The following is a 26,179-nucleotide window of genomic DNA, read 5'->3' on the forward strand; positions in this document are numbered from 1 at the left end:
CTGGGAAAGCACAGCACATGCCAGCTTAAATTCGATTTACAAATTTCATTTTCAATATAAATATTTTACAAAGATTGTACTGATTCCATTTCTTTTATATGTTGTTACAAAGAGCAAAAAAGCCTTGCAATTAATTAACTTAGAAACTAAAACCTGTTGTTCAACTTAAACAGTAAATTCTTTATAGTATTTTGAGGATAGTAGAAGAATAAAAATAGGGGTTTCAAAGCAACCATTTGAACTTTGGATGTGATTTGAGGACCAGATGATCAGAGCTACAGGTGATGCGTAATATTAGCTGATTTGACCTTTAGTTCAATATATCTTAATGATGTGATTTGAGGACCAGATGACTAGAGCTGCAGGTGATGCATAATATTAGCGGATTTGACCTTTAGTTCAATATATCTCATTAATATTATAATAATAATATATCCTTATTAAGTCTGCTTATATATATATTATATATAAGCAGACTTAATAAGGATATTAGCAGATTTCTCTACTCATTTTACTTCTCTATTTATTTCTTTACATTGTTTTACTCTTTTGTTTATAGTAATATTTTTAATATACGAAACAGTAGTACTCACAACTAAGAGGGGAGAAATATACAGAAAGAATGACAAGCTACTACTCAACCTACCTAATCTGTGACCTATAGTGTTCTAAGAGGTATTACAACGTCTTGCTACTGTCTTAGTGACCTCGGGAACTGTTTTACTGATGCATGACAACACAGTATAATCAATTTAATTTTATATTTAAGGTAATGTATCTTAACCTCCATTATTTTGTAGCCAATAAACAAATATTATGAGACTATCAAATATTTATCTCACAGTTGTTTTCGTTTCAGTTTCAAAATCAAATATTTTCGAATGATTTAGATTACAAAAGAGCTAGATATATCTCTTGTGTGTAATAAATCAGAGAATGAATTAGCCATAGTATACATTAAAGTGATTTTATAGGTTCAACAATAACATAGATTAAAAAATTGGTATGCCATTTTTTACCTTTTAAAACAATAATGCACTGTAGTAAGAATTTAAATGGTATATTAATTTGTTTTTAACCATACGACATATTTTACTAGATAAAGCCAAGAAAGATTCGGCAGAAAAGCTCCATAAACATTTTCAAGATAATAAAATCAATTGGAAATCAGACTGGCGAGGATGGGAGGGCCCTGTCTCGACAGCATGCAGAGATTTGATTAAACAGGTTGTGGAGCAAACTGCAACAGGCAAACAAAGTAAATAAACATTTTTCCTCTTTATTTAATATTGTAAGGTCTTAATGTATTGTTAAATCCGTGAGTTTGGCTTCCTTGACTCTAAAATAAGACTTTCAAAAACTGTTCACAAACATTAATAGAGCTCAAATTTAGAACTTAATAAATCATTTTTATAAAACTTTGCTAATTAAACCAATAACTCCTTGTGTGTAAGCTATAGAATATTATTGAAATTATACTTAAAAAATATGCCTTAAAACATTTTTTTATCACTTAAAACCTGTTACATTATAGACTATTTTAACAATATTGTGAAGATGTAGATGTTGAAGTTGTGAATATATTTATGCATGTATAGTATATTTATTTATAATTCTGTATTTTGTTGGATGCCTTCTTTAGCATATTTCACTGTATTACAAGTTTTTATTGAACTGAGTTTATAATCTATGCACTTTGTGCAAGAATAAGGAACTTGAATAAAAAAAATAGTATAAAACATGATATAATAGTGAGTTAGGAAAGACGTTATGGTATACAAAATGAGTAAGACCAAAAGTACAACCAACCTGAAACATATCAGTCTTTTAATGTTAGTTGACAGTATTAATTTTATTTTTTAAATGTGATTCAAAGTATTAATGCAGTTAAAAACAGAAAATACAAATAATAATGTAGATAAAAGAAACATATAAAACTTTCTCTTCATTACTTGAGTATAGACAATAGACAAATTCTTTATTTACAAATTCTTTAAGAATTGTAACTCGTCAAAATTTGTTACAGATCATATAAATAAAATTGCGTAGTTTACAAACAATGAATTTACAGGTAAATGTCCAGTTTGGTTGTTAGTTTTGCTCTCTGTTCAGGTATTCTTCTAACGAGTAGAATGGATTTTGCAGCAGCCACAGCTTCACCTCCTTCTTGAATTTTGCCGCACCATGTCCCTTCAGGTCTTCTGGCAGGTGATTCCACAGTTTTAAACCCATGTAAGAGGGCTTCTCCTCAAATAGAGAAAGTCGATGCCCAGGAAGATGAAAATCTGTCGCTCGTCTTGTGTTGTAATGATGTGTGTTACATCCTCTGGGAAAACCTCTCTCGTGCACACAGGTTACTGCCTCCAGCACGTACAAGGATACAACCGTCAGAATTGAGAGGTTGATAAAAGCTGGTCGACAACTCTCTCTTGGCTGTAAGTCAGCAAGTGTTCTCACTGCTTTTTTCTGTGTTACCAGCACACGTTGGAGATTTCCTGCAGATGAATTACCCCAGACCAGGAGACCATAGCGAAGGTTCGATTCAAATAAAGCAAAGTAGGCTGTTTTTGCAGAGGGTACATCACTTATTGATTTTATTCTTTTAACAACATACAGTCCAGTACCTAATTTCCTGCACAGGTTGTCAATGTGCATTGTCCATTTGAGATCTTCATCTATTGTCACTCCCAAGTACTTTGCCTCTGATGCTGCTTGGACGTTAGGCAGGTGCACAGTTTGTTCCTTTTTTGGGCCCAATATGAGTTGCTGGGTTTTAGCTTCATTAACTACCAGGTTATTAATATGGCAGTACTGTACCGCCATGTTCATTGCAGTGAATGACTCTATCTCCAGGTTTTCTGGGGTTCTATCGGCTAAAAGTAGAACGGTATCATCTGCATACATCAGAGTTGTAGCAAATTCATCTAAGTACTTAGGTAAATCGTTCGTAAATAGAGTAAAGAGTACAGGACCCAGAACTGATCCTTGGGGGACGCCCCTTAGAACTGGAAGTGGACTGGATCTGATGTGTGCAATTTTATTGTTTTGAGTATGCCGGATTTCAACTACCTGTTCTCTATTGGTTAGGTAACTCCTGAACCACTCAGCTTCAGTGCCCCGTACTCCCATGGTATTTAGTTTGGTCAGCAGTTGTTCATGGTCAAGGGTGTCAAAGGCTTTGCTTAAATCTAAGAATATTGCTGTTGTTGTATTTTTAGCTTCTATTTGATCTATTACGTATTCAATAAAACTAATTAAAGCTGTCGATGTAGATTTATTTTTGGTGAAACCGTGCTGTTGATCAGTAAGCAGATTATTGTATGTCATGTAGTTTAGGAGACGATTAAGCACAATCTTTTCAATAACTTTAGAGAATGTTGAAATTTGCGAGATTGGGCGATAGTTTGATGCTTCAGACTGATCACCTTGTTTAAAAATGGGGATTACTTTAGATAGTTTTAGTTGATGTGGAAATCTACCAGATTGGAAGGACATGTTTATTAGAGTGGTTAAAGGGTAGGCTATTTCATGTTTACAAGCCTTCAACAACTTTGGTGAGATTTCGTCAATACCTGCAGAGACTTTAGCTGGCAGTGAGTTGATCGTTTTGATGACTTCTTCAATTGTTGTGTCATAGAGATAAAAAGAGCAAGTGTCAAGCTGCTGAATAGGACTAGGAGTTCTGTTCTTCAGAGGGTTGTTGTTTAAAATAGCAGAGTCAGCCATGGTCGTAAAAACAGTGTTGAAATGTTCCACAATTTGCTGAGGATCGTTGATAGTTTTATTGTCAATTTTAAGTTCTTTCAGTCCTACAGACGATTTCTTGGTTCTTCTTTCATTATTTATAATATTCCAAAGGGCTTTAGTTTTATTTTCTGAACGTGCTATTCGGTCGACCGTTGACTGACGTCTGAGTTCTTTTATCTTCAAGTCATAATTCTTTTTCTTAGTAGCAACTTCCTGCTTGTGTTCTAATGAGCCCATAAGAAGATAACGATCATTGGCACCTAAGAATTCTTGCCTCAAAGTGTGCAGTTCAGGGTCCCATAGTTTTTCTTTGCCTTTGCATTGCTTATATTTTTTATAAGGACATGTTTGGTTCAGTGCTGATGTAACGATGTTAGAGAAATTTTTATAAGCTATTTCAGTGTCATTACAGTTGATGACTCTTTCCCAGGTTTCATTAGACAATGCCAGTTTTAAATTGTGGATATTGTCATCATTAAAATTTCTCTTTTGTCCTTTAACATTACCAGTATCTTCTGTAAAAACATTGAGCGTGCAAATTTGGGCTGTGTGGTCAGAAATCCCAGAATTTAAGATCTTAATTGACACGTCATCCCCTTTTTGATTAGTACATACACAGTCAATTGATGTTTGTGACTGTGGTGTTATTCTAGTTGGAGGAAGAGGGATTCTTGTCATGTTGTAGCTAAAAAGTGTCTCATCAAATAGCACTTGGTCATGTTCGAGTTTAAGGCAGTCGATGTTAATGTCACCTATTAAAACAATTGGGCTCTTCCAGGTTGGCACCGTGTCTAACACTGAAGCAATCACACCCATGCTCTCAGTTAGTGAGCTCTGAGGAGGACGGTAGATGCCCATTATATAGACATATTGGTTTAAAGTTTTCACTCGCACCATGGCTATCTCGCACACAAGTTCAATACTGAAATTCTGCACTTGTACCATTTCCACCTGATCGCTTAAAGATGCTTTACAATAAATTGCAACACCTCCCTTCAAATGATTTTGTCGACTATATTCTGCTATCAAACAGAAATCTTCAAGTCGAGTGTTACTGATGTGATCTTGAGTCAGTCCATGTTCTGTTAGTACAATTAAGTGTGGCTTCACTATTTGGAGAAAATGGTTTTAAAACGGTCAATTTTATTACTAATTCTATCTACATTCTGATGAAGGACTGTTAAATGATGTATACGGTCTTTTTGAGAAGGGATTTCAATCAAAGGACTGGTTATGATTTTAATTTGCTGTTTGTCATGTTGCTGTGGCATAAAAAATTGTGTGGTTGGTGGACTTCAGCCTGCACAGGAGATCGAGGATGAAAGATAGGCAGTGAGTTATTTTTCTCTGTCAAGCAGTTGTAATGCTTGATCATGTGGTCCTTGAAAAACACAATGTTTTTGGCAAAAAAACTCCTCACATGTCTCATCCTTGGCTCGTGGCTTTGAGTTAAGAGGCGGGCTTTTAGTCAGTTTGAAGACAGTATCCGAGCAAACCACTGACGTATTTTCTATTTGCTCTGTTAGCTTGGAGTTAGATATCTGTGTTGCAGGAGCTACAACTTGATTTTGATTACTTGACCTATTTTTAGCCATTTGTAGGGATACACTAAAATGGGTCTTTGTTTTTCTTTTATTTCTGCTAGAGTATTTAATGTCTTCTTATCAAATTTTTGGTGCCTGTAATTGTAAAGTAAATAAATATTATTGCATGTTATAATTTAAATTATAATTTTTTATTAGTATTGTAGTAATGTAATTGGCTTAGGCTGTTTTACAGTATTGTAAAATTAAAAAAATGAATTTAAAACTCATTGAAGGAAGCTAATTATATTCTAAGTGCTGTATCTTTTAAAAATGTATAATACAGGCTCTGTATAATAAGTAACCGGGCTGAACCTGCCCCGCTCCGTCAAAGCGTCTGCTAACCGGTATCTGGTGCTGTAGTGGTGGTGGGGGGTCTAGTGAAAGGGAACCGGGCTGCAGCAGTTGCCTCCAAGCGCTTGGAGAGTTAGTATCGAGCGAGAGCGGAGTGCATGTTCAGTTACCCCGTCGGAGTGAAAATGGAGAGTACGATCGAGCAACGTTTTAGCATTAAATTTTGTGTCAAACTCAAGAAAACGGCCACGGAAACTCTTCAAATGATTCAAGAGGCTTATGGTGAGGATGCTCTGTCCAGAACTCAGGTGTTTCAGTGGCACAAAAATTTCCGGGAGGGCCGCGATGACGTCCATGACAAACAGCGCGTCGGTCCTCCATCAACGAGTCACACGGACACAAATGTGCAAAAAGTGCGTGATGTGTTGAACAGTGATCGTCGTCTGAGCATTCGGACTATCGCAGATGAGGTTGGAATTGATAAGATGACCGTTCAAAACATTATTAAGAACGATCTGGGCATGAGGAAGATCTGCACGAAGCTGGTACCCAAACACCTGACTGATGAACAAAAGAAGCGTTGTGTTGCTGTCGCTTCGGAAATCCTTGATCGACTGAAAACCGAACCAGAGTTTTTCAACCACGTTATTACAGGAGACGAGACGTGGGTTTTTGAATACGATCCTGAGACGAAGCGGCAGAGTCGGAGTGGCACACACCGGCGTCACCACGACCGAAAAAAGCGCGCATGAGAGAACGTTCCCTGGAAAACCTTCAACGTGCTACGACGAGGGCTCTAGACAACATCGAGGTTGCCGACTTCCAGGGAGCGTTCAGGGATTGGAAAATACTGTATCAGCATGTTATCGACTCCAATGGGGACTACTTTAAAGATTTCTAAAAAAAAATTGTACATATTTTGCCAATAAAAAATTACCTGAAGTCAGTCCGGTTACTTATTATACAGACCCTGTAAACCTTAAAAAGGTTTGAAAGGCTGGCATGAAAATAATTTTTGTCACCAATGGTCCGTTTGATTTGGCAACAACGAATATTTGTCGCCAAAGTAGACATGTACAGTTATTTAAATTTAAGGTCATATAAATTATTTTTATTTGATACTGTATCTTCTGACAGAGCATTAACTTTAGTATCGATTTATTGTTCCTGCTTCAATTATTGTACAACATCGAACATTGTATTCAACGGACAGCTGATGTGAATGTAATACACGTCAGCCATGATGTTGTTGTGAAATGGTAGATTACTGGGTTTTTTTGTTTGGAGTTATGAATTTAATAGTATTCATGAAAAATATATTTTATATTGTTGTGGTGTTGTTATTGCGGTTTTTTTTAGCTTTCTTAGGTTATAATGTTAGTTATTCATTATGGGTGAAAACTTTAGAGACTGACATGTGATCTTAGAGAGCTTGTTTTGGATCATCCTGTTTCTAGTGATTACAAAGTTTATTCTGAGATTGATGTAAACCTCACAGACCATGTAGCAGACGAGATTTCCTAGTATGCGTCCTCTCACAATTGTGTGAGTCAAACAGAGAAGTTGTTCTTCCACCTGATGATTTCCTTGACCCTGCTCATGAACTAGCGAAACTCCCTAACACGAACTGTCCTTTGTGTGCCTTATGTGAGTGTAAAAACTCATAAAAGAAAACCAATATCTTTTACCCGGGATATAGTTGTGGAGTTCATCCTAAGTCCTACCATCTGCCCTAACACTATGGTGGACCAGTTCAACAGGTAGGCCGCAAACACAGGGTGGAATTTAGTGACTCTCAGTGAAAGATGAAACTTTGTATAAATCGTTCATATTATAAAAATAATCTAGGGTTCAAATTTAATATTTCATTTTATTTTTGCTTTAACTATCATACTTACATAAATATAAATGTAATCATAAGATTATTTTTACCCATGAAAGATATTATTCCTTTAGAGATAAACCTATTTTCACAAAAACAGTAACTGCACAAGCTTTTTCATACAAAGGCATGTAAAAAATTAGTTTTGAGGTAAAAATTAGAATAACTATATATTTTTGGAATTAGCACAACATTTAGAATAAGTTATACATTTACAATTTTGTTAACAAAATTATTTAGATGGAAACTAACAATAGCTTATTGTTATTATAGTATTCTCCAAGTATTTGTGAATTAAATTGACATAATTGTTTGAAGTGAACATGAGATACATTGTAAAAAAAATCTGTGTGGCTGTTGAAATAGAGCCGCCATTACAGAGTGATACCATTGCCAGTTCTAAGATTAAATAGCTCTTATAGTTTTTAAAACTACTTAGATTTTGTGATAACCGAAATATTAATGTGGTTTATTTTAGAAATGTAACAAAATAGCGTACCAGATTTGAACTTGTCTTTTCGCAAGTTCATTGGTGATAAAAAATTCTTGTGGGTTTTACATGGAATCAATATCTTTAAATCCATTTGAGATTATTAAAAACTTCTTTGTCAAAAATGTCAAGAAATGTCATATGTATTCCAAAATTACTGTTTATTTTTCTCTATGCCTATAAATAACAGAGTTGAGCTTTTTATGGAACCGTTATTATTTCCGCACGCACGCACACATACACAGTTTTGTAAATGGTACATTTCAAGGACAGGAGTTCTAACCATATTTTCTGACAACATAAGTAAATCCTAGGTTTTTTGACATGATACCTATGTAAATTGAAAGTAAAAATTACAATAAAGGTGCACTATACCTCATTACACTATGTTAAGTTTTATTTTTATTATTTTCTAGTCATACCTTGTGAGCACCATAATTTGAAACCATTGTAGCGAAGACACACACCAACAACCGTTAAAATTGGCCATTCCATACTACGAGGGCTGTTCAGAAAGTAACCTCCGGTTGGTCACAGTGCGGGTAGTGGAGGGGAGTAGCGCGCCATCTGTGCATTCACGCACTAAGCAGGTCAGTCGGCATCAAGCTGTAGTCGAGTGAACATCGTACCTGCGCTAGTTTAGTTTTTGTGGCAGTTTGAAATGTGTGCTGCAATAGAAAATACCGCCAAATGTGAAGTGCGTGCTGTTATACGGTTTTTTTACAGCCAAAGGATACTCTGCAGCAGCTATTCATCGTGAGCTTTGTGCCGTGTACGGACCACAAGTTATGAGTGAAGGAGTTGTCCGTGAATGGGTACGTTTATTTAAAAGTGGACGAGAAAACGTTCATGATGAAGAGAGGAGTGGTAGACCATCCTTGGTGACTGACGAACTCGTTCAGACAGTTGATGCAAAAGTTCGTGAAAATCGACGTTTCACAATGGCGGAGTTGTCTACTGATTTTCCACAGATTTCTAAGACTCTTTTGTACGAGATAGTGACAGCAAGATTGGGTTACCGTAAGTTATGTGCACGATGGGTGCCCAAAATTCTTACCGACCACCACAAAACTCAAAGAATGGCCTCTGCATTAGACTTTCTGTCACGTTATGCGGACGAAGGAGAACCATTGTTAAACAGAATCGTGACCGGTGACGAAACCTGGATTAAGTACGTAAACCCTGAGACAAAAGAACAATCAAAGATGTGGGCACATTCAGATTCGCCTACCAAACCAAAAAAAGCCCGGCAAGATTTTTCTGCCAGAAAACTGATGGCAACGGTGTTTTGGGATGCCAAAGGGGTGTTGTTGGTTGAATTCATGGAAAGTGGGTCGACCATTAATCAAGACGTGTACTGTGAAACACTAAAAACATTACGACGGGCTATACAGAACAAACGCCGTGGTATGCTGACTTCCGGTATCGTTTTTTTGCACGATAACGCCCGTCCTCACTCTGCTTGCAGAACAACAGCCCTTCTTAAGTCCTTCAAGTGGGACGTTTTCAACCATCCACCTTACAGCCCAGATCTGGCGCCAAGCGACTATCACCTCTTCATGCATATGAAGAAATGGCTCGGGTCCCAGCGGTTTGATGACGACGAAGAGCTCAAAGATGCGGTCACAGGCTGGCTCAAGGCACAGGCGGGTGATTTTTATGCAGAAGGAATTTCAAAGCTTGTGAAGAGATACGATAAGTGCCTCAATCGTGATGGAGACTATGTCGAAAAATAGTGCAAAGATGTAGTTGTAAGATGTATATATTAAAATATTTTTACTTAACTTGGTGTATTTTTTTCAATCGACCGGAGGTTACTTTCTGAACAGCCCTCGTATTTGAGGAGTATGATAATGAATCATCATTGCGAGGACAAATAACAGTCGTTAAATTTGGATATACCATACTATTTGAGGACTATAATACTTAACCATCATCTTTAGGACACACACTAATAACTGTTCAAATGACTACACTAAGAACTGTTGTACACTATATATGAGGACTATGATATTTAAGCATCGCTATGAGGACACACACTACGAGCTGATATTATAAGTTACCAAAACTATTTGGGGACCATGTCATTTAATCATCGCTACGAGGACACACACTATGAGCCGGTATTATAAGTTATCCAAACTATTTGGGGACCAAGTCATTTAATCATCGCTACGAGGACACACACTACGAGCCGAAATTATAAGTTACCCAAACTATTTGAGGACCATGTCATTTAAACCTAGAAGTGGCAATGCTAAACTTCCACAGTGGCAAGCTCTTTTTGGCCACTTTGCAGAGTATTTTTTAGAAATTCACCAAAAATATATTTTTTATTCTAACCTAGTCATGTTGCATACTGAATTCTTCAGAAAGAGTTGAATTTTCATATTATGACAAAATAAAATGATTTCTTGAAACCTGAATTGGACTTATCATGTGAAAAACCAAAAAATGTTGATTGACCGAACTAAAATTGTGACTTTGACACTTTGTAAAAAATAATAAAAACATAGTTACAGAATATCCATTATATACCAAAGGTAAAAACAATAATTACCTACAAATACCAAAGGAAAAAGTTTGAAAATTATAAAAAAATAAATGAAAAAATAAAAAATAGCAAAAAAAGTTGTTTTGTTGAAATTGGTAAAAAACAACCTAAATGCTGTAGAATCTTTGCATACTATATTTTATTTTGAAGAGAAAGAGTTTTTGTACAGATCTACCAGATCAGTTTATTACAGTAAATTATTATTTTTAGTTTTTTGTTTGTGATCAAACTTGAAAATGAAATTTGGTACCAGGAAACAGTGAATAAACAAACTAACACAAGATCGTAAAAACAATGCCAAATTTATTAAAAACCAAAAAGATAGACAATGTTATAATAATAAAGAAAATATATAGCTATATGTACAAGCCAAGAGAAACGAAACAGTCACGTAGGCCTACTCAGCTAGTTTTGCCACAGACCGCGGGAGAAAACTTAGGATTATTTCAGTTAGTACCAATGATTATTTCATCATGATGTTGATGATACTATATGAAATTTAATGGTGAACGCAACTGTGCAAACTAGGCGTAAAAATAATTATCGGTTGCCTAGCAATAAGCGGCAATGTGAAGCGACTTTTAAGACGTCGCTTGCCACGTCACGGCGGCGTAAATAGAACGTCTCAGACGTCGCTTGCCACTTAGAGGGTTAATCATCGCTATGAGGACACACTCTGCAAATCGTTCAAATGAGAACCACAACTATTTCAGGATCGTTTAAATCCGAATCATAAGTACAGCTAGCAACTCTTATTTAGTAAAATTCAAATAATACCAGTCTTGTTTCAATTATCTCAGAGATTGTCCTCCTCAAAACTAAGTATAGTAAAGACCGTGGTGAACAGTTGATAATTTTTACTTTCCTATTCTCTTCCCCTTCTAACTTTTCTTACAGACAATGATCCGTATTGAGTTTGACTAACAAAAAAATTTTGTACGTCCCCAATATTTTTATTTTATGGTTTATTGTGGTTTAACCCAATCAAAATTATATTTTGCGTTTCTTTAAAACGTTTTTTATGCAATTGAATTAGTTATTAGTATTTGTGTTGTAAAGCCGGATCTGGAATAATAATGTTCATCCACGGCAACAGCGATACGTCCGGTCATCCTGGTTGTCGTCAAATAGTGCGATGAACCGGAGGTTGGTGTCAAGTACATTTTTTATAACTATACTGGTTTTTAGTTATTTGACTTTAAAAATTTTCATCAGACGCCATTTTGATAATATTAAAGAAAATAACACACTTTTTATTTTCCTCTTATCTATTTAAACTTATGTGGCAAAATTGGTTTCTTTAGCTTGACCAGTTTTAGAGATAATAACTTGTTAATAAAAAATATAAAAAGGCAGCTAGTGGAAATGAGAAAATTTGATTTTTTAGCTTAGAATCACACACAGAATTTGAAAATGCAAAGCCAGCCCAACCTTTTTATTACACCCTGTATACAGATAAGAGTTTAGTTTTCTGGTTTATATACTAAGAGATTCATTTGGGTTTATACACAACTGATATATGCTTCAGGATCACCACGAAGAAATGATGTTCCCAAATTACGTCTTGCTGCTCCTGGAGAAATACGTCTGGAATATGAGGATTTTCTTCGCAAACAGGAAGAGGAACAAAAACGACGTGAAGATGAGAGTTTCAGACTGAGTCAACCTCTTATAAAGATGATTGAGGTATTTCCTCTTATGGTTTGTTCATCCTGTATAAAGTTACAAAAGAATCTGTCTCTGGCAAATATACAAATTGGCTTGATTTTATTCTATATATACACTATATAAAATATAATTTATATATATACGAGGGGTATCCAAAAAGTAAGTTTCCCTGTTCTGTAAAAAGACGCGTACGTAACACAGCATGCAGCTGTGGGCGGGGATATGTAGCGCGGTTCGGTTGGCAACAGGTGCGCCGGTCACTGGCCCATTGTCACGCTTCTCAGTCAATTGCTGCCCAAACATCATGGAGACTCCACTGCGTTCTGCCGCCAGTTGCGAAGTCCGTACTGTTATTCGTTTCTTGACCGCCAAAAACGAAACTGCCGTTGAAATTCATCGTCAGTTGTGTCAAGTGTATGGTGAACATGTTATGTCCGTTCAGATGGTCCGTCATTGGCGTGCAATGTTTTTGGAAGGAAGAGAAAATGTTCATGACGATGAGCGTAGTGGCCGACCAGCCAATTCTCGGCAACCTGACGTCATTAATGCTGTACGAGCAGTTATTGACAATGATAAGCGAGTGACTCTCAATGAAATTATGGATAAACTGCCGTCAAGTGTTGAAGTTAGCCGGTCATCTGTGCACAATATCATGACAGAAGATCTTCAGCTTGCAAAAGTGTGTGCAAGATGGGTGCCTCGCTTATTGAGCAATGCCCATAAACAACAACGAATGGCTGCTGCCCAGTCTTTCTTGCCATTGTTTGACGATGAAGATGAAAACCTTTTCAGTAGAATAGTCACTGGTGATGAAACATGGATTCACCACTCAACTCCAGAGACCAAACGCCAGAGTATGGTGTGGCAAAAAAAAGGAGAGGCAGCTCCTCAAAAAGCCAAAGTTTTTGAGTCGGCAGGAAAGGTAATGGCTAAAGTTTTTTGGGACTGCCGTGGAGTGTTATTGATTGACTATCTTCCTCGTGGCGAAACCATAAATGCAGAAAGGTATTGTGAAGTTCTCACCAGACTTCGGCGGGCAATACAGAATAAACGGCGCGGACTTTTGTTGCGCACGGTTCTGCTTATTCAAGATAACGCCCGACCACACGCTGCTCGTGCAACAATGGAACTTTTGAGGAAATTTAAGTGGGATGTTTTTGGTCATCCTCCATACTCACCAGATCTTGCGCCTAGCGATTTTCATCTGTTTCCGGAGCTGAAAAGACACCTTGGCGGTCGGCGATTTGCCAACAGCGATGACCTTCAAAATGAGGTGGATACTTGGCTTAAAAATTTGGCGGGTGAATTTTGTGATGCTGGAATAAAAAAACTACTTCCTAGATACCAAGAGTGCTTAGAAAGGGATGGTAACTATGTAGAAAAATAAGGTATGATGTAAAAAGTTGAATAAATCTGTTTCAGTTATTTTTTGAGTCTTTTTAACTTTTTCATAATTAATGGAAACTTACTTTTTGGATACCCCTCGTATATATATATAATTTATACAAGATGTCCAGTAACCTGCTGGACAAAGGTATAACACGTTATTGCTCAGATCAAGGCAAACATATTTCACCACATGAACATGGTTTGATGTTCATTTCATTCACTGGGACACAAGCGTCTTTGATACTCAGTTTCCTATCTGTCTGTCTGTATGTGTTGTTTTATTAAGAAAAATAATATATCAAAAACCAATAAATTAAATTATACCAAATTTGGCTCAAATGTTTATGATAACAAAGCTAGTTACTGATATGAAATTATCTTTATTATTTTCAAAATGGCGGCCATAAAAACTTTTAAACTTTGAATATCTTTAAAACCAGAAGTTTTTCTCAAGAACTACACGAATAACAATTTTTAGAGGATATCACAAATCTAATGACACCAAAGTTATTTCAATCGAATCATAAATAACTGATTTAGAGCAAATTTACTGTGACAAGACATTGAAGTTCTCAACTGATAGCCAACAATACAATAACTAAATAAACGGCAGCTCTCAATGTGGACCATATCTCTAAAAGCTGTTAAGAATAGAGAAACCTTTAGTCATGATCATTGAGAACAGAATATTTGTCACAAGATAAATTAATAGTTAGAAGAATAAATTGGTTACAAATTGCAATAGAATAAATTTAAACAAGAAGACAAAAATTAAAGGTTGAGGATGCAATAGAATTCTTCCATACTGTAGATGGACTTCTTCACCAGTCAGTCATTTAGTTGTTTTTTTTTTCAGTGTCTTCGGGTTACAACTTTTAAGGTCTTCAGGAAGTTTGTTAAAATGCTTGGCTCCAGCAAACAATGGTTTTTTGGTGTAGAGAGTGGTTTTGTGAGCTGATAGGTGATATGCCTGAGTTCTGCTAGTTTGATGAGTGTGCACCTCCTCATTTCTCAATAAGTTTGGTTTTGAAGCATAAATAATGACCTCTATTATGTAGATTGAGGTAACTGTTTTCATGGACTGTTTTCATGGATTGTTATGTTATGTCAAATTCATCAAAAGGTAGATTAGTACATAAAATATCAATTGAAGTGGCAGTAGGGAGTGCAGTGGCATCGAGTTAAGTTAAGTTACATTGAGTGAGAACATCACAAAATTTGCTATATTCTCTGTCCAAGGATCTGTTGAGGCTGTCAGTATTAAAGTCGCTAACAACACAGATTGTACTGTTGCTTGTAGGAAATTCATCAAGTGATACAACCAATAGTTCCAGAGATTGTTTTAGTGGTGTTTGCTGGTTTTTAAGATATTCAAAGTTTAAAAATTGTGATGGCTGGCATTTTGAAAATACTAAAGATAATTTCACGATAATTTGTTCGGTAATTGGCCTTGTTATCATAAACATTTGAACCAAATTTGGTATAATTGAACTTATTAGTTTTTAAGATATTAATTTTTTTATATAAAAAAACACATAAAGGTAGACAGATGGGAAACCCATGATTATATGGTGAAATATGTTTGTCTTGACCTAAGCAGTAACATGGTGTACCTTTGTCCAGAGAGTTATGGGACATCCTATATATTACAACTAATTTTAACAAAATATAACAATGCTCAGGAGCATGAAAAAAGAGAAGAAGAAGAACGAAAGAGAAAGTTAGAAGAACAGCTGTTGGCAGATGAAGAATTGGCAAGAAGATTGTTGGAGGAAGAAACTCATCCAGTTAAGGTAATAAAGCTAAAAATATACGTAGTTATATAACAAATTTAGTAAGGTTAAATTTTATTACAACTGATAATAAAATACTAACAATATTTACTTGATAATAATTATAAACAATGTAAAGTAAATAATGAATAACATGTCACCTCCGAAATTGAAGGCTTTGTTTATACTGCGTTATAAAATTAATAAAAACACATCTCAAATCCATAATTTTTTTCACTTTGGAAATTTTTATTTTTATTGTATCAATGCTAATGAATAGTCAAAAAATGTGATTATCTGTTAGTACTAATTGTTTATAGTTAATATTAAATATAGAGATAGAGATTATCATGGAAAATCTTGTCTGAATATAAATTATAAACAATTAGTACTAACAACAAATTTTTTTAATAATTCATTAGCATTGAGATATTTGAATTGAGTTCCTACCTTCAGTATAATTTTAAATTTTAGCCACATGTTAAAATCGGAGTATCAGATGCGTGGTTGGCAGCTTACTAGCATGCCCTCTTAAATATAATTTATAGATAAATATTACAAGGTGGGACAATAAAGTAATGAGACTGATGTGAACAAAAATGTTGCTTATTATTATAGTCAAGTTTAGTGTTGTCTCCTTCAAAGTAGTTTCCTCCTGATTGTACACACCTTTTAACAGTGCTTCTGCCATTGATGGTAACATTTCTGGAACTCATCTTCTGTAATATCCTCTAAATCCCTCGTCACAGATTTTTGGACATCTTGTGTTGTTTGAAAACGGTGTCTCTTCACCTCCATTTTGACTCTTGAAATATAAAAAAGTCGCACGGAGCAATATCTGGTGAATAAGGTGGCTGTGGTAGTACTGACATTTGTTTTGAGGTTAAAAATTGCACACTATGGGATGGGGCAGTATCGTGATGCAGAGTCCAATTATCAGCAATGTTTGCACGGACATGGAAGAACTCTTTTACAAAGTTTTTACTAGACGAACCGTTTATAAATTGATGTTCAGTTCTTCTGCGATCACTTTTAAGGACAATCAGATCGTACGAGTTCATGCACCCTGGTCAAGTTGACATCTATCTGTGAGGTTGATGGTCGTCCACTGCGGTCTTATCTTCAAAATTCGTTCTGCCTTACTAATCATTTTATGCCAACGAAAAACTTGAGCTCTTGACATAAACTCCTCTCCAAAAGCCTTCTGAAGCTTGCCATAAGTTTTCATTGCGTTTTTACCCAATGTAACACAAAAAGAAATGGCATACCGTTGCGCAATATTATGCAGTTCCAGTTCCGTGATGAGAGACACAAACATGTGTTAACTTATTACAGCAAAACTCAAAACTGAACAGTTGCATCGATGTGCCTTTTTGACTAGAAGCATCTTATAGATCAAAGTTAAAGATATTGTACCTATGCAAGCCTTGAAAAGTTGTTGCCACATCTTGAAAAGAAAATCAGTTTCATTGTCGGACCTTGTTTCTAATTTATTTATATTTTTCCCGTGATAATAATTGAAAAAGTCATTGTTGTCAGAAAAACTGAAAGTTAGATTAGCGAAGGTTGGATGAGCATTACTTTATAGTAATACTACTGATCTATATTAATGGTTTTTTCTATAGGAAAAATCGAGAGAGACTACACCAAAACAAAGAAAATCTAGGAAACATGAGGTAGATGTTTTGTGTTGGGGACTTTTGGTTTGTTTGCTGAACTGACTGTTCAGTCAACTAACAATGGCTTAATTTTTTGGTTATTCATAATTATTTTAATTTACTAGTTACGCTTGAATGTGCTTGCTTCTTGTACATATTGTAGTAGACAAATGTTTGTTATAGACAGTATTATTGTGTACAAGGGTAGTTAAAGCATTGTATTTCGTGCTGTACATGGAAACTGGAAAGGCCGCTCACATTTATTGTGTTATTTTAAAATAAAGCTAACATATTTAAGCAAGTCAAAGAAGTGAGTAGATTTGTAGAAAATAGCATTAAAAGCCAACAATGTACTTAAATGTGAATTTACCAAAGTATTTTTAAAATGTTTCACTAACTTGGTAAATGATATAAATGTTAAGAAAGCCATAAATTGGGATTTAAAAACCATATGACTAGAGCTCAGGCTCAATGCAACTTTCATATGCGTTGGGAGGACAGATAATGACTACTGGCCATTGGCTACTACAAATCCAACAATGTCTGCTTATTTATGGTCTGTCTGTCAATGGTTGCTTCCGCAAATACTTGTTTCTGTGTGTTTTATGAAGTTATATTGAAGTATTTTTGTAATGTAATGTAGTTTTATGAATTTCTTTATTTATTTACTTTCATTTGTAGAACACATTGTTTTTTATGTGTTTGTAATGTTAAACATATATTACAATATCGATTTATTTATAAAGTCTGTGTACTTAGTTTCATGATAGTTATTAATTATTTAAATGTTAATTAAAATAAATGTTTTGATAAATTAAAAAAAAAAGATTTACCTTAATAATTTTAATAAATTAAATAATTGTGACATTTAACTTTAGACATTGTATGTTTTTATTAATTTAAGACTGTAGTTAAAATAACACTGATGTAACAATGGTTTTGTGTTTTATTAATTGGTAGGGAATGCATATAGAAGCTTTTAAACCTTTAATTCTTTTGACCTGGAAACAGGTTTACCACAAAATATAGCTGCAAGGGGAAGTCACACTCATTTTAATTTGGCTCACTAAAGGTTAATTGTGTTTGAAAGAAACCCAATAACATAATATTTTGCTTTGAATTATTTTGTAAGTATTGTTTCATAATCACAAAGATTTTCGTAGCACATTTAATATTACTTGTCTTATAAATCAACTACTGAGTCATATTTTATGGACTTCTTGAAATTCAATACAGAATCATTACTTTGTGAATCTTATAAAAAACCCATTGATTGCTATATAAATATGAATATAAAAGTAAAAATATATGAATAGTGCTAAACTAAAAAAACATAAGCATAAATTTGTCATATCAATATACAAGGGGGTACCCAAAAGTTTCTTGAATGACTTTGTGCTTGGTTAGTACAGGTTTCTCATGTTAGTCACACAACCAATGGAGACTGCTCAGATGAATGCTCATTGCATCTTGAGGTGTACTAAATTAAAATAAATAATCTCTTTTAAAAAATTGTATAATGTGTATTCCAACCCTGTTTACAGAACTCCCTAAAATTTGTAGGCTGACATGCTTGAGCTATACAAAAAACTGTAAACTAAAACGTTTTTCACAAGTGTTTATATGTACATGTGTATAAATTTCTACTGAGATGCGTGATAAACACACAATCAACCAGAACATGTACAGTTTACAAGTGGCATTCATAACATCAATAACAGTGTAGCAATATACCTATATAACATGTTTTCTGAACAAATTTATGATTCATAGATACAGGTGTTAAAATCAGCATAACTGTGGAATCTGTAGGTTAGAGCGACCTAATGAAGTAATGGAGTGTGTGTAATATTTGCCAAACGTGAACATGTGATGTAGAGAGTGCACCATTATAAGCATATTTGTCTTCACTAAATGTACAATTAGAGGTAAAGTTTATTTTGATATGTTGGAGATGTTTTTTTTCTCCAAGCACAATAGACTGATCTAGAGAAAAACATTTACCCAACTTGTAATTCAGATCCATCTATTAGTTTGGAAATGATTCCATTTGGCTTTTTATGGAAATGTACAAAAAGAAAGTGTATAATAGTGTTGGATCCAACTCAACATTGATTATTGTTTCAGTTGTTGCTTCAGATAATACTTAAATGACTGTGGGACTCTTCGTTAAAACATTCCTCGCTATGGGATTCCTTGCTGTGATACAATTCAATATTCGACGTTATGGGACTGTTTAGAGATTTCACTGCTGTCTCACAGCAAGGAATCCCACAACGAAGAATTAAATGGAAAATATTCCTACAACGAGGGGCCTTGCTGTGGGATTCTTTGTTGTGGGATATTTAACCATTTATAATACTGTAAGTTGTTAAATTTTAACCAGTATGACTACAGCCCTTTAAAAAAGTTGATTTTAGACAACAACATGATTTTTTTAGGTAAAACATGTTACTTATCGGATGTAAACATGAAGATGTCTATGCCAATCTGCCTAAACTTTCCACAAATCTGTTAATATGGAAGAAGCGAGAAGAAATCTTTTCATTTTTTTTATATTTATATTTTTCAAGTTTAGTTGTCTACTAAGGATTCAATGAATAGTGTTTGAAATCTTCACACCCATTACACCAACTATTACCAATGTCATAACAATAATTGGAACATTAGCTACGTTTTGTATCCGTCTTCATCTTACCTTGTGTCTCAGAAAGATACTGCTTATACATTTACTTAAGATAATATATTTTGAACAGGTCGAGTTACAGTATGGTCTTCTTATTTGGGGCTCAACATCTCAGTGCTCTTTAAATTGGTTTTATTATACCTATAAATAAGCAAATTGTACCATATCATGGTTGGCCTATAACGTTAGAATCTCACAACAGGCCCACAACTAGTCTGCCTCAAAGTTCTGGAGGTATGTCCAGAAAACCCTCTTCCTCAACCATAATACTGAAGAATACTCCATTTTCATTGATCAATTAATGGTTTATCTGAAAGTACAGAAACTTTTTCAAATTTTAATTTAAATAACAATGAAACATAGTTAAATGATATCGATCCTCCACCACCCCTCGACTCCACTACATACAATTTGAAAGGCCCAGTCGAAAAGAACATATAATGATTGCAAGGCGTATGTACGGTAGCTATCCACTCTGCTTGCCTCAGCAGTCAAATGTGGAGATACGGGAACGGAGAATTTCGACCCAGCTGGTGTCCAACTGCTTGACCTCAGCAGTCAACTGTAGAGCTACGGGAATGGAGAATTTCGACTCAGCCAGTGTTCAACTGTTTGACCTCAGCAGTCAACTGTAGAGATACGGGAACGGAGAATTTCGACCCAGACAATGTCCAATCTAAGCTTGGCCTCAGCAGTCAAGTATAGAGATACGGGAACAAAGAATTTCGACTCAGCCGGTGTCCATAATAATATCCATCATCCTCCATTCTTCCTTATACTGCATTCTCTGCCAAGGTACCATACACTCACCTCTGGCCAAAATGAGCCAGAGGTGGCACATTCTTCTTCGCCCAAGTGAGGTAGAAATCTGGTCAATATGCTATTAACCCTTGTAGTGCCAACATCCGTATATACGGACGTTTGAAAAACTACCGAGAAATGCCAACGTCCGAATATACGGACGTTTGAATAACTACCGAAGAATGCCGACGTCCGTATATACAGACGTTCGGAGTAAACGTCATACCGCAATCATTTTTTAACTTGTTATAAATGTGTTGGTATACAATCAGAATGAACCAATCTACATTAAAAAAAATAATAATAGTAATATCGTAAGGTTAGTCAGGTGTTTAGCCATGATAGAAATGGCCGTGGTTGTTGCATCAGACAAAGTTGTGTCAGCTGATAGTTCACGTTTAAGCTCTGTATTTGGTTGTTTGTGTTGCTGCTTCCACAGTGTTTGTTTGTTGATAAATAGTTTACTAACAATGTTTTACTAACATAAAAAATAAACTTCAATAAAATGAAACGCTCGCGATCTCCACTTAGCTAAAATACAGTTCTTGCCATATTAGAATCAGACGATTTGAGTGATGGTGCTTTGAGTGACTAGTCTGCTGAAAGTCCGCCTAACTATTATACCTATGTACAAAAGTGTGTAAATTTTTTTTTTATTTTATAAAGTGTACATTATTTTTTAAGTAGAAAGTAGTTTCAGACAGTTTTTAATGGTTTCATAGTGGAAAATATTATAGGCTTTATAACAAAGCTAAATAGTGTAAATAACACAAAAAAGTGAAAATGTAACTTTCTAAAAAAATTAACATGATTTTTTTGGTTTTTGAAATATTAACCAAAACTTTTTATGTGTGTATGCAGTTTTAATTCCTCTTTCAAGTGATAGTATGTGTTATAGTGAAATAATTTTTTTAAAGTACTATTTTTCATGTGAAACTGGAAAAATATAAAAACTGTAAGTAAAATGTCTACTTTTTAAATTTTTTTAAGTTAATTACATTTATAAATATAATTTGCTTTATAGTTTTTTATAAGGGAATTTATTTTACTGCAAAACAATGAAAAAATTAGGAAAATATCTCAATATTTGTAATTTTTACAATTTTTTTAGTAAAACACTGCAAAATGGCTGAAATAGGCCTGGCATCCTTCAGTAGTATTATGTGAAAAATCACTGGCATTTCTCAGACCAACTTGATTTTTTGTCTGGCACTAAAAGGGTTAACAAGCTCTTTCACAATCTATCATTCGTTATGGAGGAAAATCCAAAATGGAGGCGACAGCTAGGGGTATAAATCGAATTAAATTTGGCCTAAACTTTGTAGCATGTTAACACTTCAATTTTGAATTTGGAATGAGCAATTAATTTTGATTACCATGGAAATAATGAAAATGTTTCTGATTGTTAGATTTTCTGTTTACAAAAATTAATTTTTTAGCCAGCTACTTTTAACAGATTTGTTTGCTGGTAATGCAGTGGCAGTAGAGGCTATGCATTTATAGGTATCATCCATGTAGTGTAAGGGTTAAATTGTAATCATTTAATTTATAATATTAAAATCAGCTATAATTAATTTTATACTTGCTTCCAAATTGAGATCTTTATAACTTTATTGACCAAATCAAGAGCTCAGTGAAGCCATGTTAGTCGGAGCTTATCTAAATTATTTATAGTTCTCACACATCTCACATTAGCTCTGTGTTAAAAAACTCAATTTTACCAATCGTAATATAATATATCTTTTTTACTACTATTAAAAATCTTTAAAATATGATAAATATAGGTTTTAAACTTTAAAAATAACATTTTTAGGTTTTCCAAAATGTTTTGGATGTCTTGTACCTCGGAAAATTATAAAAACTTGCTAACCCAGTGCTATGCTTTTAGTATCAATGTCAAATGCATTAAGAGGTTGGTAGGTCTGTATTGTGTAATACAATAAACTTATACTTGAATAAAACAAGATGAATCCAATTTATTTAATATAATAGTAATGCTCTAGCTGTTAAAAGTAATTTAGAGTCTAATTTGTGTGACAATAGTTGTCTTGTGTTACCATCAAGGCTACCACTATTGACACTTAGACTATATTACTCGAGATTCTAACAATAAAGTAAGTTCAAACATGTGGGTTTGATTTAAAACTTTTTCCTAGAATAGATAAGTGTTAATCTAACCCTTATGACATTGCACAGCATCTGTTTTTCAATAAATAATATTAAAATTCATCAAATTTTTCATATACTATTTTTAATAATGAGTACATTATTTTTATAAATAGTTTATTTTGGTTAATTTTACTGTATTAAACTAATAATGATATCCTTTATAATATATCTTCCTGTATATTAAAAATATTATAAGGGTGTTTTCTATTGTCATATTTATTTCTAGCTGCATAGTTTTACTATATAAAATATGATTCAACTAAAATAACATAAGATACAATATAATTTATCTGGATTTCGGGATTATCCAGATCGCTTTTACTGAGAGAAGGGATTTCAGTTTTATGAAGAATAAACTATTTTTGTTGAATTTCTAGTGCAATTTGTTTCATGCTCAGTGTTCAGAATAATGATTACAGTATGATAACAAATTAACAATGATGTAATAGGCTTATGACAGGATGGTAAATATAAATTTGGAAAATGTAACTGAATGTCTTCAGACCCTACAGTAGCATCGTTATAAAGACCGATTTAGAAATTGTATCCACAGCTTATACAACAGTAAAAGTAAGCAGTAAAAATTATTCTAATAATGAAAAACCGGAAGATGTTATGACTCATTCTGATGTTAATGGTGCAGCTAGACCAGCTGATTGTCTATCTTGAGATCATACTTCTCAAAAGCAGTGTACCAAAATTAAAAACAAGACTAACTGATTTTTTTTATAAAACAATAAACAGTTTATATTTTTTGTTATTTTGTTTTTCTTGGTTAAACTTGTTTTTTATGAAATTAATTTTAAAGTTTTTGATGGGATCCTATGTTATAATTATTTGTTATTTGATACCCATTGTTCTACAATTTTTTTATATTTAAAAAAATTTATCTTGTACTTGTTCTAATATCTAACTTGTTATCAGTCTATAGTTTATCATGTTATATTTTGTTACTATTTCCAATGTATATTTTGTTATCAATGTATAGTTAGTTACCTTGTTACCAGTTCCATTTAGTTTCTTGCTACTAGCTCTGATTGTCTATCACTATATATTATCACTGTTGGAATGTTGTTCTTTTTTCTAATATTTTGGAATGTATTAATGTTATTTGTCCTATTTTTAGTATCTGTAATATCTTATTTGTAGCCATCTTGATACTGAAGACATTGACCTTCTTGTATTTATTTTGTAATTAATGGTGTTGCTGTTGAAAGAAAGTAAATATATAAATTTCTGCTAAACGAAATAATAAATTTGCCTTCTGTATATAACAATAGTATTAATTTGTTACTGTTATATTATTAACAAACAAATTCATTACCATTTATAATATATTGTGTTTTTTTCTATTTTTCTGGTATATCTGGATTTTTGTTTATCAGGGTCACTTTCTGTGCCAATTAATTTAGTTTAAGTGCCATGTATTGTGCAATCTCTAGTCTGTACACATTCAACAAAGAATATCCTGAGAGATAATAATAATATGATAAATTGCTAAGGTTACAGTCAGTGACAGAACTGCATGCACAGACGAGGAGTCAGGTCACTCAGTTGTTCTGGGGGAATATGCTACCCCTGGGAGCTCGGTCCAGGTCCACTGTTCCACACCCAAGTGTCTTCGCTCAGAACCAGATCAAGCAGTACCTGCCCTTTCACCCATCCCTCTTGACCAGCCATCGACCTCCAAGGAAGATATCTTTGCCAAATACTGTGAGTGTTGTAATTGTCCTTGAATTGAAATAGGCATTTTGTGCTTTATGAATCATTTTGAAAATGAGATACAGTTTAGATCTATAGTGTACAAAATTAAAATATTAAATTTTGTGGACTACACTTTTTCCGTAAGGGATATATCTCAAAATATAAACATTGAATTAAAATACTAATTGCTTTTTTGTTTATTTTAGCCTGTGCTGATTATTTTCAACTTATTAGCAGTTTTAGGACAAGGTAACTTATATGTGGGCCTCCCTGTTGTGTATTTGCCTTGGAGTTAATTGTGGGGGATCATAATTAGTCCCTTCTGAACTTAAACACTGGAGAGTTACAAATAAGATGATGCACACGCGTTCATAGGATGCTTTTATATAGTTACATAATTCGTTTAATAATAAAAACAACCTTTGTAGTTAAAAAATAATATATTATTGTACTATACTACTATAATTTTAAATATTGTTTTAAATAAGTAAGGTAATGTAATAATAAGAATTTTTAACCTGAAGTACACGATTTTTAATTAATTTTTTGTACATCAATATTGTTCTTTTACAAAACAATAAATTCGTTCATAGATTTTCAAGCTTTTTAAGGCTCTTAGTATAACAGAATTCATTGAACTCTGTGTGACTTTCATTCAGTTTACTAATTAATTGTAGATGTGATCTATCTATCTCTGGATGGTGAATTTAAAATCATCATCCTGTCTGCCACTTGAATTTAATAGTTTTGCTATTGCTACCCAAGTCTTGTGTGTAATAGCATGCTGTGGTGGGGAAAAAATCTGTTTTATGTTTTATTGACTGACAACTATTACAGTTTTAAATGTCCATTGCCTATTTAACTAGCAATCCAATGCGAGTAAAAAAGTTATTTTTGTTGATTATACACTTTTATTATTGTACTTTATATATAGATTCTACACGTATTATTGTATTTTAATCTAAATTTTAAATCTAAATCTTACACCTCATTAGGATATTATCATCACAATCCAACAATTTACTGTTTTAATCAGATGTTTAGAGCAGTTAAAATTAAAACAGTTAATGGTTGTAGCTCACCAGGCACATTAAGAACATTAAGAATAGCTGGTATTGTTTAGTACTCAACCTTTTAAAAATGAACTATTTCCCTTATTTATCATCAGATTTAAAAAGATCTTGTATTGTTGGATTTTTAATTACATTTTCTAAATAAAACTTAATAACTGTGTCTATTTTGTCATGTTGTTTGTTGAAGCTACCATTTAAAAAATAAATGTAAAAGTTATATTTTTTCTGTCACCTGTCTTTAGATCATAAAGCCATATACCAAATTTAAATTTTTGAGAATAAGCTGTTCTCAAATTAAAAGTTGTTAAGCAAAGAAAACATAATGGAAAATATTAGGATAATTATTAAGTTTTTGTTTTGGAATGTGATATTTTGATTGGACCTGAACAGATTAATATAGAGTTCTGGGACATCCTGTATATACAGAACAGCAATAAGAAAAACAAAACTTTATTGTGCAGTAACATACACTATAGGTATGACACAGCATCACATTTACAAACTTGTATGATAGCAAGTCACAGAGCATAGTATGGAACACTGCAATAAACAGGTGAATTTGTAGCGACTGATGTGGAGATTATGTTACAACATGACAGTGCACATGGCAATAGTTGGCTCACTTTCTAGTGCAGTTGTTGAACTCTGATTCATCGAGATACCTCACCTTAATTAAACTCAATATTACAGACGGAAACTGATTTTTACT

At 33.8% G+C, this 26,179-nt stretch overlaps 1 protein-coding gene across 8 annotated transcripts in view; it reads left to right on the forward strand.

Moving 5' to 3' along the window:
* The window catches only part of LOC124359552 (E3 ubiquitin-protein ligase RNF168), a 62,365-nt gene that overhangs the window by 15,450 nt on the left and 20,736 nt on the right, over positions 1-26,179 (forward strand). For 6 of the 8 annotated variants that reach the window (XM_046812392.1, XM_046812388.1, XM_046812389.1 and 3 more), the window contains 5 exons: positions 1,100-1,258; positions 12,079-12,236; positions 15,290-15,400; positions 17,005-17,055; positions 24,196-24,406. In XM_046812392.1, the coding sequence (XP_046668348.1) occupies positions 1,100-1,258; positions 12,079-12,236; positions 15,290-15,400; positions 17,005-17,055; positions 24,196-24,406 (690 nt within the window). The remainder of the gene's footprint in view (positions 1-1,099; positions 1,259-12,078; positions 12,237-15,289; positions 15,401-17,004; positions 17,056-24,195; positions 24,407-26,179) is intronic. The other 2 variants (XM_046812393.1, XM_046812394.1) reach the window with 2 other exon arrangements.

This window comes from Homalodisca vitripennis, chromosome 4 (assembly GCF_021130785.1).
Source record: "Homalodisca vitripennis isolate AUS2020 chromosome 4, UT_GWSS_2.1, whole genome shotgun sequence".
Classification (NCBI taxonomy): domain Eukaryota; kingdom Metazoa; phylum Arthropoda; class Insecta; order Hemiptera; family Cicadellidae; genus Homalodisca; species Homalodisca vitripennis.